Below are 15,550 nucleotides of genomic sequence, written 5' to 3'. Positions count from 1 at the left end.
ACGTAAGGCAAGATTGCACGAACTCATTTATATCTACACTCTTGATGTTATGGTTGTGCTTGTTATGGGTGTTAAAGGTATTAATTAGTGTGTATGTGATTTCCTCACGAAAACTTGCGCATTCATGTACATGATTTACTGGGATATACATGTGCGTACATCTTCTGTTAAGTTGTAATGCGCGAAAAGTGACGCCTATTCATGTACATACTCAAAATGTTTGTTATGTGATTTTTAAGAATATTAATCAAACATGTTTATTGTTTTACCTTTTTAATCTTGATTTGAACATCATGGTACTGTAAGCAATGATTTATCTTATGTTTTGTTACGTATATTCCTATTGTTGCGTTAAAGCGGGAAATGAAGACACTGCAATAATTGAAATACAGAATACACAAGAAAATCTGAACATAAGGAAAACTGTATTATGTAATATAGTTTTATTTATTTAATAATCTATTCCTTGGCTAAGATAGCATGTGCAAGTAACACATAAATAGCGATAACACACACAGTAATTACATTGGAACATGTATGTAAAAACATTTAATGACTAAGTAATCCGCCTTACTGGCAAAATAGCAATAATGTATGGAACTTCATCGATGAACAATAAGGTTTATACGGCTGTGGTATTAAACGTAATTACGAGAATGAAAGGCGGAAGGTAAACATTCGTGTATCATTACTTTCCGACCATTTTTTAGGTGAGACGGTTAAATTGGAAAAAGTATTATCATATTGAAACCAAAGTTATCGTTTTTTAAATAAATCCGTAGACAGATAGATCTACTCGTAGATTTAAGGTTTTGGTAAATCGCAATTTTGCCACATATAAGGACCCCAAAATCACCATCTTTCGCAGATGACAAACAGCAATTTAAAAATGCAAGCAGATAAAACAGTCCATTCTCTCGGTTGTTCAAGGTCATCTTGATGGTGCTGGATTCACCAGCTGCAACGAATGCATGTGTCGCAAGTTGGTCACTTCGGAGAAGCGCACTTCGCACGTGTCGGGGTTAACGCCCACTATAAAGTCCGCCTCGCTGTACATCACGCGCAGCACGTGATAGAGAAACCCGTCTGGATTACTGGAGCCCTGGAACACCGAGCCACCGTAGTAGCGCTGGAAAATGCCTGGAAACAGACGCGCGCATGTGTACATATATTGTTTCATGGCCTTAAACTTTGGACGCCGGATAAATTCACAACGGATTAAATTAATAATAAAAGAAGTTTTATTGTTGATATCAATACCAATTTTTAAAGTCTACATGTAAAGAAAATCTCATGGAACCATTTTGCAGTTGATGTTGATACGTGTAGTTGATGTTGATACGTGTAGTTGATGTTGATACGTGTAGTTGATGTTGATACGTGTTGTTGATGTTGATACGTGTAGTTGATGTTGATACGTGTATTTAATTGGGAAACAATAACGCATTGTTGAATAAATAAATTAAGTTTCTTCAAACTCGTTGACAAACAACCCAGGAAATACACCGAGGTGTATCTTTTAAAGGTTTCTCAACGGGTAAATATTCAAATCGCAACATGCTTTATAGGGACATTGTTATAAACATCCTAAATAGCTATTAACCGTCACTTATTTTACTGTATGTTTCAAAAACTCGCTAGAAAATATTTTGACTAGAGATTATGTATGAACAAAAGCCTATGTTCACCCGTTACATATGTACCTTCTTAACATTAATTTGATACTCGTGAACACTAGTAGGATAAATTAAGCGCAATTATTATTCGCTTAAGTTATATTCGGTTTTGTAAGTGGTTCACAAGTTTCATGATTTTTTGTGGCACATGTATTGTGATAAGATTTGATCGACTCGATTATAGTATATAAACTAATCTGAGCCGCGCTCTGGGTAAACGGGGCTTAATGCATGCGCGTAAAGCATCGTCCTATATTAGCCTGTGCAGTCCGCACAGGCTTATCAGGGACGGCACTTTCCGCTTTTATTGAATTGTTCGTTTATAGGAAGTCTCTTCCAAACGAAAATCCATTTTACGCGGAAATTGTCGCCCCTGCTTAGCCTGTGAAGTCCGCAAATGCAGAAATTTCCCAGTGGGAGGAACATTGTACTTTTCAGCAACCCACCTCTGGGAGCGATGTCACACTGCTTGGTGACCGTCCCAGTCATGGGCTCCACGAGAACCAGTGACCACGCCCACATCTCGTGACCGGAGTCCGCCCACAGTCCAGGGGAGAAGGCGTACATGGCCTCTGGAACGACGTGCAAACTCTGGTGAACGTGTTATTCACATCGCGAAAAATATTGAAAATAGGGCTGTTGATTTATCAATCTCGTTAAAATCATTCAGAATATTTTAAATATGAAAGTCTTGGAAAATATAATAGCTATACTATGCATTGAAGTACTTGTGTGTCAAACTTACCTCCACAGCTGGGGTAGGAATGTATTGACATGAATGTGTATTCACTGACATCGACCTCAACTTCTTGGACATATTGTCTGCAAATTAACAGATAAATTAACAGAACCTGTAATGCGACGTGTGTTGAAACGCTACCATGCTACTTATGCAGCCGACATTGACCTCGCGTACCATTCCAAACGAACAATTATGTTTGTATTATATAATCAGCACATTAAGACATATAACGTACACCCATTAAACAAACCAAATATGTTAAGTATTGTAAAAGGTTCTAAACTCATTCATCCTTTAAAGAAACTAAATGTAACACATACATATGTATCATATCTTACATGGCAAGTCGTTAATCTGGACAAATTTATGTCAGTTAACTCCAATACTCTAAAAGATTAAAAGGAGGACCCTTGCAAGACTTATATTAAGCAAACAAAATAAGTTTAGTGTCCAGTTAAAACGATCACTCAGAGAACTTATCAAAAGTGTTTATGCAACTTACTTATACCCACATGTAACTTCAGCTTTAAGCGTCCAAAGTATATGTCAAAAGCTAAATCAAACGTGCTAACCTTTCGATTAGGTCCTCAACTCATCAATTAAAAAGACGAAACATGCAAAGCCTTCTAAATACATGCCTTCAACTTAACCATTGCCTTGACCAAATGTACAACTCACAATATGCAAACCCCTCTATTAAGTCCATGTTCCCAACTCATCCGTTACTCTGACAAAACGTGCAGCGTACAACATGCCCATTCTTTTAAGCCAATTATATTAAGCAATGTTAAGCAACGTCCTCAACTGACCGTATAGTCACATTAAATAAGAAAACACTTTATGAAGTTCATGCCCTCAACCCATACGTAAAACCACCCTAACATGTAAAGCTTATAATACGTTTATGTCATTACCTCATTCGCTACACAAACAAAACGTTCAAACAATTATATTAGGCTATCAACTCAACAGGCAAACATATTAAACATGTAAACTCTTCTTTTATGTTATTTAAATGTTTTTCTTGATGCCAATCCATTGCAATATGAAACGAAACACTTAAGAAAATTTCCCAATTTAAGGATAAGAATAAAATTTAACTTAATATGCTTCTGGAATACAACCCTTGGTCAATATTCAAATCGCAACCTGCTTTATAAGGACACTGTTATCAACATCTTAAATAGCTATTAACCATCACTTATTTTACTGTATGTTTCAAAAACTCGCTAGAAAATATTATGACTAGAGATTATCTATGTAAACATGTAAACTCTTCTTTTAGGTCCGTGTCAATCATTAAAAAGATGGCACATGTAAATATTTGCATTAAGTCAATGTCCATAACTCAACCAAACGTATACACCCTTCTTACAAGCCCATATCCGCATCTTACCCATAACACAAACCAAACATGTCGTCCCTTGTATTCAGACCCTGTGTGCAACTCAGCCGTCATACAAACTAAGCGTTAAACATTTCTAAGAGGCCCATGTCTTAAACGCACCCGCTACTCAAACTCAACGTGCAAACACTTCCAAAATATCAGTGTTTTCAACTCAACCCACCCATCACAAAACCAAATGTGCAAACCCTTCTATTGGGCCTATGTCCTCAACTCACCAATTACAATGACCCAACACTCAAACCCATGTTTTTAATAATCGCGTAAACTCACCAGTCTATGCCACCGACTCACCCGTTACACAAAGAAAACATATGGACCTTACCATGACGCTCATAGTTTTAACACAGCCGGGAAAATAACTAAACGTGCGAACCGTTTAGAAAGGGTATGTCCGCAACTAAACCGTTCAGCAGATCAAACGTGTAAACCTGTGTATTATGCCTATGTCCTCAACTCACCCGTTACACAAAACAAACGTTCACACTCTTCCGTTAGTTCAAGTCATCAGCGTTACATAGACCAATCGTTCAAACCCTTTTTGTTTCTTATAGATTGACTCCTTCAAATGACAAAACATTCAAACACTTTCATCAGTCCATGTCCTCAACTAAATCGTTACACAATTTAAAAAAGTTTAAACCCTTCTATAAGTATATGTCCTCAAAAAAACGTTACACCGACCAAACGTTCAAACTCTTCTATTAAGCCTGGGTATCAACCAATCCGTTACACAATCCAGACATGCAATCCCTTGTATTAAGTCACTTTATTTTCTTTGAAAAAGTCAATTAAAAAGCAAATGATAGGCTCATTGGTTCATGCCCTGAACTCACCCGTTGAACAGATCAAACATGTAGATCCGGGCGTTCAGCTCATCTGCTGCGTTCTCGTTACCCATCAGAGCGAACACGTGCCTGTAGTCGTTCATGTCGGTCTCTAGCCACTGGAAGTTTACGTACAGATCCTCGGCGGTCGGAATGCTAGCTCTCTTCGTGTACGAGCCGTCAGTGCCCAGCGTCCCGACCTCGAAGAAAAAGTCTGGAACAAAACCGTTACTGACATTGGTGCTTCTGTACCTTTTGACTTAAGTTGGTCTCTGTTACTACACTTTCGCGGTAAAACTTTTATTCAGGATTATAATCATTTACACAAAAAGGTAAGCGTCTGCGATTTCCATCGCAAACTATTAAGATTGCATACATGATAAATATATGAAGGTAAAGAAATTATGGATTTAAATCATTATTAAAGAGCCAATTTTCATCTGGACACGGCCATTTTACGTAACTATCAATATAATGCTCAAACGATTCACCTGAATCTATTGAAAACGAATTACTTCAAGATGTTTAAAAACCACTCTTTTGTCATTTGAAGGAGTCAATCTATAAAAGACAACATTGGCCCCGACTTATGTAATTCAATTAAATAAACAGAGATATTACCGTTTCCACTTGGCGCACCATTACTATTTGGCACAATTCTGAATGCAGCGTACGTCTGGTCGGCGTACCACGATAACCCGTTAATAGGGACCCCGTCAGACCTGAATATGCCCGACGACTTTACCAAGGACCCATTCTGTGAACCAATGCTGTAGACGGTTTTGGCAGATGTCTCTCGTGACCCCGAGTCATGGACCAAAATCGTCGTCGTGTTTCGACCGTTGTCAATAGCAACCACTTCATCTAGCATAAACGAATTGTTTTGATCATCAGATGGGTCAATTCCAAAGCCAAAGCTGTTCAGCATCTGAGTAGCACCGGTTACCACGGAGATAGAAATATAATGGCTGCTATGGGGCTGGAATGGATTGTAGGCAAAACCGTACAGTTTTGTGTCCTCCATTTTAAGATTGGATTTGTACTTCTGTTCGTAGTATTTCTTCAGTTTCAACGCTCTCTTCAGAGGTAAAAGCTTCTTCTGGTCAGTCTTGCTCTCGGAGGACAAATATTTAAGAGTGTCTGATTTCTTCGCCCCTTTGGAGATTTTAATGTCCGCGCACTGTAGGAATGGGTCCTCGCCTGGTTTGTGGGCGTCGTAACGAGCCCGGATGACGCAGTGGTCGCATTCCATATCAGGCAGTTTCTATAATACACATGACAGTATAGACAATAAATGGGCAGAATTTAAATCTTTACCTCACATTTACCAGCCAGACATAGTTGAAATAGCTGAAGCATTCGCAAAGATTGGTGACAGATTTGATATTTCGAGTTACTTACTGGGGAGTTGTCGGCAATTTCTTTATCCGAAATAGTGTGATCTTAGGTGGAAATGTATTCATTAAAATTATATGGATGGAGGTAATTAATTTAATCTGAACAATATTATCTGTAAAGAAAGCTGCAGATGTGAAGTGGTAACTGACAATTATAAACTATTGATTGGTCTAGTGCATAGATCATCAGATTCTGCACAAGAAAACAACTTTCAATTAAATGAAGTAATGAGTACGATTGGCAAAATAATTATCGTACAACACTTATCCCCTCTAGTCAAAACTGACCATGTCGTGATAACTTTTAATATTGACTGCCATTGCAGAGTACATTTTTGAAATATAAAAAGCAGGGAGTTGTTGTAAAAAGGGATATGTAGAAATGGAGAAAAGTTACCAGTGGCGTACCTTAAAGCAGCGTTATCGGGCCAATACGTTTATATATATATGTATATCAATTATATTGACGACATGATCGAAACCACTATCCGACTTTATGCTTATGACACAATGTTGTGCAGCATAGCCAAAGTGCCTTTGGACAACTCAATATCGCGAAATTCCCCCATATACACTATAGTACACATAACAAAAATAAGACGTTATCAATAGAATAAGGTCCTGATAAAACTGAAATATCAAATAATACACAAATATGTGATCTTGACATACCATGTTCTGCCGACTTCAAATTAAGAGAGAATTCAACATATAGATACAAAACAATTGTGTATATATAATTAAGCACGAATAAAGCACCATAGATTAAAAAAAGCGAAAGTATAGAGCGTGTACAAAAGAGAGCAGCCAAGCTAGTCCATTTTGTTAAACATGTACCGTACCCAGAAAGATTGCTCATATTCACATGGACAGTCGTAAAGCTATTCTAATTTTCTAAAAGACCGCCATGCAGTTTTTAAAATATAGAATCATCCGTTTAATATTGTTCATATTCATAAAGACAGTCGTGCAGTTTTGCTCATCCTCACAAAGACAGTTGTGCAATTATGTTTATACTCACAATGACAGCCGTGTAGTTGTTCGTACACTCACAATTATAACCGTTTATTTTATGCTTTCCGATGGTTTATATCAGTGAATCAATACTGATATTTCACTGTTTCACACAGTGAAAAATAGCAGTGAAAAGTATCGATAATTTTTTACCGGAACTATTTTAGACATCGATGGTTTCTCCATTTTGACCCTAAAATTTTACCAAGGGCGACTACTCTGCATTAAATGTTTATAAAAACAAACGATTAGCTTCCTTTGAACATACATGTAATAATATTTCGGGGCACCCAACGGGGAATTATATTGTCCGGAATTACAAAAATGCAACAATAATCATTTGTTAGCATAAAATAAAAAGAAAATTTGTTGGATTTGGTGGAATATCGATTTTATTTCACTCGTGATCATAGAAAAAAAATTATTTTTACTCGTGGCGACGCTCGTGAAAATATCATTTGTATGATCACTCGTGAATTAAAATCGATATTCCACCGAATCTAACAAATATCCTACATGTAGTTATGCGTATTCTCAAAATGACAGCTCTGTAGAAGTGCGTATACTCACAATGACTGTCGTGTAATTATGCGTATACTCACAATGATAACCGTGTAGTTTTGCGTACACTCACAATGTTAGCCGGTTAGTTATGCGTATACTCACAATGACAGCCGGTTAGTCATGCGTATACTCACAATGATAGCCGGTTAGTAATGCGTATACTCACAATAACAGCCGGTTAGTTATGCGTATACTCACAATGACAGCCGTGTTGTTATGCGTATACACACAATAAAAGTTGTGTAGTTGTGTAGTTGTGTGTATACCCACAATGACAGTTGTGTTATTGTGTGTATACTCACAATGACAGCCGTGTTGTTATGCGTATACTTACGATGACAGCCAGTTAGTTATGCGTATACTCACATTGACAGTTGTGTAGTTGTGTGTATACTCACTATGGCATTTGTGTTGTTGTGTGTATACTCACAATGACAGCCGTGTTGTTATGCGTATACTCACAATGACAGTCGGTTATTTATGCGTATACTCACAATGACAGCCGTGTACTTGTGTTTTTACTTACAATGACAGCCGTGTAGTTTTGTTGGTAGTCCTGAGCGTGTACATACGGGTCCGTGACCACGGTCAGTGTGGCGAAACTCGTGCTCTCGGGGCTGGAGGCGATGGACAAATCCATGTAGCCTGCAGCAGAAATGGTGGCTTTAACTGGGGTTAATTCACTCTGATTTACGTGTACTGCAAGGTCAATGGAAATATCAGCCGTATATAATCATGATTAATAAAATCGTGTAAATTTGGTTTTCAAATTACTTTTAAATAAGTTATAAAGTGTGTTAGTAAATAAAAAAGGCTTAGTCCACAAAGATTTGTTATACATATACATAACAACAGTGTAATTATCACTGGGGATATTGCAAATTCGTAGGTAACAACTGCGCATGCTTGGGAATACGTGCCTGGAAACCCCGGCTCATAATGGTTGTAGTTTTGTTGCCACCGGAAGAAGACGTTCTGGCCGGGCGCGTACACCTCTACTGGGTCCTGAATGGGCTGGCCCCCGCACGGTAGCGCATGCCGGAAACACGTCGGATTACCCGACTGAAATGTAACTAACTTGTAATACTATTTTTTGTTTTGTTTGTATTATTTTTTGCCGTTTGCAACAGTATCAAAGTCACATGACGGCGGTCAAATAACTTAGGCACACTTTTCTCGTGCTAGCTTTTTTACCAGTACTACCTGCATCTATATACTTTAGTCCGTGACTGGCAACTGTCCTTCTTAAATCAGATGAAGGGTGTCAAAGGGGGTGGGGGGGGGGGGGGTATCCGTAGTCGAAGTTGTCAAAGGCGGTTTGTGGTTGTTTATTGGCTTATCAACAACGGTGTGTAGTCCTGTAGTTGGATGAGATGTAAGGTGCACTTATTGTTACTGGCTCTCCCTCCAATGAGCGTACGTCTTTAGCGACAAGGTAGAGCACCGCGGGATGTCCATGGATCAATTTTCACTTCGCTCTGGGTTGTTTATGGCGTCCAACGTAAATAACTCAATAAGTCTGCACGACATCCTATATATGTCATAACAGAACGAAATTCGTGGAATGACAAAAAGAGCGTGTATACAGTACAGCGCATACTAATTTATATTCGATGTTGATCGGGCTTACCGTATACAGGACTGGTCAATTAACATCGCAACATAACTCCAAATAGTTTTTATTGACAGACAAACAATTGTATTATGCGTACAATGTTAAAATATCGCAATTATCGTACGGATGTTTGTCTGTAGTAGTATTATTAAAATAAAAAGTCGAAAGTTGGTTCATGGATTGCCATACTTGCGCCGACAAAAGTTGTTTGTTTTCATTCACCCGACCGACCTTATTTTTTGCCCGACCTCAAACCGTGAGGGGGGAAGGGCATTAGGGTAAGATAAGATAAGATTTATTTTGAGTCGGCAAGAGTGAATAAAACAACAAACATAAGCTCAGACAGCTTGTACAATCGACTATAAAACATGAAGAATAAGGATAACAAGTGTATAAAAGCTGAAAGATTGAAAACAATTTGTAATTAAAAGGCAAATATACATAAAATATATAGCATGATATTATAACATCAGATGTGGCAATTTAAAGTCAGATAATTTAAAAAAAAATAATAAAAAATCCACTAGATTTCTTGTAAAATAGGTAATATGTTTAAACAATTTTTTCAAGTATAAAGCATATATAATACGGCGTTGTTACTTGACATTTAGCATTTTATAAGCATATATACGTAAAAACATGTAAAACATGTCACATAAAGCAGAAGCGAGCACATAAAGTTTAGGGAGCATAACAAGAACACAAGGCATGCAAAGCATACACATCATGCAGAGCATACAAAACATACAAAGCATACAGAGCATACACAGCATGCAGAGCATACTAAACATACAAAACATACAGAGCATACATAGCATGCAGAGCATACATAGCATGCAGAGCATACAAAACATACAAAACATACAGAGCATACAGAGCATGCAGAGCATACAAAACATGCAGAGCATACATAGCATGCAGAGCATACAAAACATACAAAGCATAGAGAGCATACAGAGCATACACAGCATGCAGAGCATACAAAGCATGCAAAGCATACAAAGCATACACATCATGCAGAGCATACAAAACATACAAAGCATACAGAGCATACACATCATGCAGAGCATACAAAACATACAAAGCATACAGAGCATACACAGCATGCAGAGCATACAAAGCATGCAAAGCATACAAAGCATACACATCATGCAGAGCATACAAAACATACAAAGCATACAGAGCATACACATCATGCAGAGCATACAAAACATACAAAGCATACAGAGCATACACAGCATGCAGAGCATACAAAACATACAAAGCATACAGAGCATACATAACATGCATAGCATACAAAACATACAAAACATACAAAGCATACATAGCATGCAGAGCATACAGAGCATACAAAACATACAGAGCATACACAGCATGCAGAGCACACAGAGCATACAAAACATACAGAGCATACAAAGCATGCAGAGCATACAGAGCATACAAAACATACAGAGCATACACAGCATGCAGAGCATACAGAGCATACAAAACATACAGAGCATACATAGCATGCAGAGCATACAGAGAATACAAAACATACAGAGCATACACAGCATGCAGAGCATACAAAACATACAAAGCATACAGAGCATACATAGCATGCAGAGCATACAAAACCTACAAAGCATACAGAGCATACACAGCATGCAGAGCATACAACACATACTATTAAAGCATACGGAGCATACGTAGAATGCAGAGCATACATAGCATGCAGAGCATACATAGCATGCAGAGCAAACAGAGCATACAAAGCATACAGAGCATACATAGCATGCAGAGCATACAAACATACTATTAAATCATACGGAGCATACGTAGCATGAAGAGCATACATAGCATGCAGAGCATACACAGCATGCAGAGCATACAAAACATACAGAGCAAACATAGCATGCAGAGCATACAGAGCATACAAAACATACAGAGCATACACAGCATGAAGAGCATACAGAGCATACAAAACATACAGAGCATACATAGCATGCAGAGCATGCAAAGCATACAAAACATACAGAGCATACACAGCATGCAGAGCATACAGAGCATACAAAACATACAGAGCATACACAGCATGAAGAGCATACAGAGCATACAAAACATACAGAGCATACACAGCATGCAGAGCATACAAAACATACAAAACATACAGAGCATACACAGCATGCAGAGCATACAGAGCATACATAGCATGCAGAGCATACACAGCATGCAGAGCATACAGAGCATACAAAACATACAGATCATGCAGAGCATACATAGCATGCAGAGCATACAGAGCATACAAAACATACAGAGCATACACAGCATGCAGAGCATACAAAACATACAAACATACAGAGCATACACAGAATGCAGAGCATACAAAACATACAAAGCATACAGAGCATACACAGCATACAAAACATACTATTAAAACATACGGAGCTTACGTAGCATGCAGAGCATACATAGCATGCAGAGCATACATAGCATGCAGAGCATACAGAGCATACAAAGCATACAGAGCATACATAGCATGCAGAGCATACAAAACATACTATTAAAGCATACGGAGCATACGTAGCATGCAGAGCATACATAGCATGCAGAGCATACACAGCATGCAGAGCATACAGAGCATACAAAACATACAGAGCATACATAGCATGCAGAGCATACAGAGCATACAAAACATACAAAGCATACAGAGCATACATAGCATGCAGAGCATACATAGCATGCAGAGCATACAGAGCATACAAAGCATACAGAGCATACATAGCATGCAGAGCATACAAAACATACTATTAAAGCATACGGAGCATACGTAGCATGCAGAGCATACATAGCATGCAGAGCATACACAGCATGCAGAGCATACAGAGCATACAAAACATACAGAGCATACATAGCATGCAGAGCATACAGAGCATACAAAACATACAAAGCATACAGAGCATACATAGCATGCAGAGCATACAGAGCATACAAAACATACAAAGCATACAGAGCATACATAGCATGCAGAGCATACAAAACATACATAGCATACAAAACATACATAGTATGCAGAGCATAAAGAGCATACAAAACATACAAAGCATACACAGCATGCAGAGCATACAGAGCATACAAAACATACAAAGCATACACAGCATGCAGAGCATACAGAGCACTCAAAACATACAGAGCATACATAGCATGCAGAGCATATAAAACATACAAAACATACATAGCATGCAGAGCATACAGAGCATACAAAACATACAAAACATACAGAGCATACATAGCATACGAAACATACAAAACATAAATAGCATACAAAACATACATAGCATGCAGAGCATACAGAGCATACAAAACATAAAAAAACATACAAAGCATACACAGCATGCAGAGCATACAGAGCATACAAAACATACAGAGCATACATAGCATGCAGAGCATACAAAACATACAAAACATACATAGCATGCAGAGCATACAGAGCATACAAAACATACAAAGCATACAGCGCATACATAGCATGCAGAGTATACAAAACATACAAAACATACATAGCAGGCAGAGCATACAGAGCATACAAAACATACAAAGCATACAGAGCATGCAGAGCATACAAAACATACAAAGCATACAGAGCATACACAGCATGCAGAGCATACAGAGCATACAAAACATACAGAGCATACATAGCAAGCAGAGCATACAACACATACAAAACATACATAGCATGCAGAGCATACAGAGTATACAAAACATACAAAACATACAGAGCATACATAGCATGCAGATCATAAAAAACATACAAAACATACAGAGCATACACAGCATGCAGAGCATACAGAGCATACAAAACATACAGAGCATACATAGCATGCAGAGCATACAAAACATACAGAGCATACATAGCATGCAGAGCATACAAAACATACAAAACATACACAGCATGCAGAGCATACAGAGCATGCAAAACATACAGAGCAAACATAGCATGCAGAGCATACAAAACATACAAAACATACAAAACATACAAAACATACATAGCATGCATAGCATACAGAGCATACAAAACATACAAAGCATACAGAGCATACATAGCATACAGAGTATACAAAACATACAAAACATACATAGCATACAAAACATGCATAGCATGCAGAGCATACAGAGCATACAAAACATACAAAGCATACACAGCATGCAGAGCATACAGAGCATATAAAACATACAGAGCATACACAGCATGCAGAGCATACAAAACATACAGAGCATACACAGCATGCAGAGCATACAGAGCATACAAAACATACAGAGCATACACAGCATGCAGAGCATACAAAACATACAAAACATACAAAGCATACAGAGCATACAGAGCATACAAAACATACAAAACATACAAAGCATACACAGCATGCAGAGCATACGGAGCATACAAAACATACAGAGCATACACAGCATGCAAAGCATACAGAGCATACAAAACATACAGAGCATACACAGCATGCAGAGCATACAGAGCATACAAAACATACAGAGCATACATAGCATGCAGAGCATACAAAACATACAAAACATACAGAGCATACATAGCATGCAGAGCATATAAAACATACAAAACATACATAGCATACAAAACATACATAGCATGCAGAGCATACAGAGCATACAAAACATACAAAGCATACACAGCATGCAGAGCATACAAAACATACAGAGCATACATAGCATGCAGAGCATACAGAGCATACAAAACATACAGAGCATACATAGCATGCAGAGCATACGGAGCATACAAAACATACAGAGCATACACAGCATGCAAAGCATACAGAGCATACAAAACATACAGAGCATACACAGCATGCAGAGCATACAGAGCATACAAAACATACAGAGCATACATAGCATGCAGAGCATACAAAACATACAAAACATACAGAGCATACATAGCATGCAGAGCATATAAAACATACAAAACATACATAGCATACAAAACATACATAGCATGCAGAGCATACAGAGCATACAAAACATACAAAGCATACACAGCATGCAGAGCATACAGAGCATACAAAACATACAGAGCATACATAGCATGCAGAGCATACAGAGCATACAAAACATACAGAGCATACATAGCATGCAGAGCATACAGAGCATACAAAACATACAAAGCATACAAAGCATGGCATTCCAGATTGTTGTTGTTTTTGCAATCGCTATTTCTGCTATTCTTCCGATCATATTCGCAAAATAAGTCCTAGTAATAACGAATTTTCGGAAAATATGCTGAAACGAAAAGATTTGGAAGAATACTGTCGTTGAATCGCCTTTTCTTTTACAAATAGGAAATATCGTGTGTAATGCTAAAATATAAAAACAGTTTGGCCGATATGCCTAACCAATATTTTGGGGGTCTTAATGGGAACAAACTGCTGTTGTGGCCTACAGTAAGTATAAGGCTATTGAAACTTGCAAAATATAATCAGGCCACCATACGCTGTACATATCTAAATAAATGCAGAGATATTCGGTGCGATTTCAGTCACTGCAACTTACCGTCGACAAATCCAGATCGCCTCTCTGTCGGGGAGAAATTAGGCACAGGTGGCCGGAAGTCAGTGGCACATACAGAGCTACGATCCAGACATGTATCCGCGACATGTTGAGAGCCAGAGAGAAAATAATAGTAAGAACTATCTCTTCCGATTTGATGGTTATATTTCAACCAGTGTTTGTAAAACTAGTTCATGTCCTGTATATGAACATTTATCAGTCACATTGTATAGTACCGGTACTCGTCATCTTTGTATCGGTATTCTTAAAGGGATACGTGGACAGAAAATGTAATGAATTAATGTAGATATGCCGACACGTGTGATTAGAAGATGACTGTTCTCTATTTAAAATAAAAGTTCAATAAATGTTCAATAGATTTAATATGTTTAGACATTAAGTAAATAGACTTAATATTTTGAATTTGTAATTTACATGTAAATGAGGATTTATAAAAATTAATTTAAGATATGGTAGTGTAGTTGAAGAACAAATCTGGAGGATATTTTCATTTCATAAGGACTTTCCTTTACATTTGGTTAACCGATGCTTTTTTTACACAGAGGAACTTTCGCTACTTGAATGTGTACATAACGGAATAATTGTGTGTGATTATTAAATCGTATTGGTCCTTTAGAACCCCCCCCCCCCCTATTTTCTTTACATACAGATGTATCAAACAGTTATCAGTTATCAATGAAATCTTGAGCATTTAAAACAAGTCCAGATTGCATGACCCCAATGAGATGCACACGATCAATACCCA

At 37.8% G+C, this 15,550-nt stretch overlaps 1 protein-coding gene across 1 annotated transcript; it reads right to left on the bottom strand.

Moving 5' to 3' along the window:
* Window positions 1-428: 428 nt before the first annotated feature.
* On the bottom strand, window positions 429-15,041 carry LOC127853260 (uncharacterized). The gene is made up of 8 exons (XM_052387606.1): window positions 14,788-15,041; window positions 8,546-8,687; window positions 8,152-8,270; window positions 5,272-5,914; window positions 4,660-4,864; window positions 2,422-2,498; window positions 2,123-2,248; window positions 429-1,140 (listed from the first exon to the last, which is right to left on the bottom strand). Exons 1-8 carry the CDS (start codon window positions 14,890-14,892, stop codon window positions 932-934), a joined length of 1,626 nt encoding a protein of 541 aa, XP_052243566.1. The 5' UTR covers window positions 14,893-15,041; the 3' UTR covers window positions 429-931.
* Between the last annotated feature and the right edge of the window lie 509 nt (window positions 15,042-15,550).

The sequence above is a fragment of the Dreissena polymorpha genome, chromosome 12 (genome assembly GCF_020536995.1).
Source record: "Dreissena polymorpha isolate Duluth1 chromosome 12, UMN_Dpol_1.0, whole genome shotgun sequence".
Classification (NCBI taxonomy): domain Eukaryota; kingdom Metazoa; phylum Mollusca; class Bivalvia; order Myida; family Dreissenidae; genus Dreissena; species Dreissena polymorpha.
Note: the sequence above shows the minus strand (reverse complement) of the source record. Positions and strands in the feature narration are given on the sequence as shown.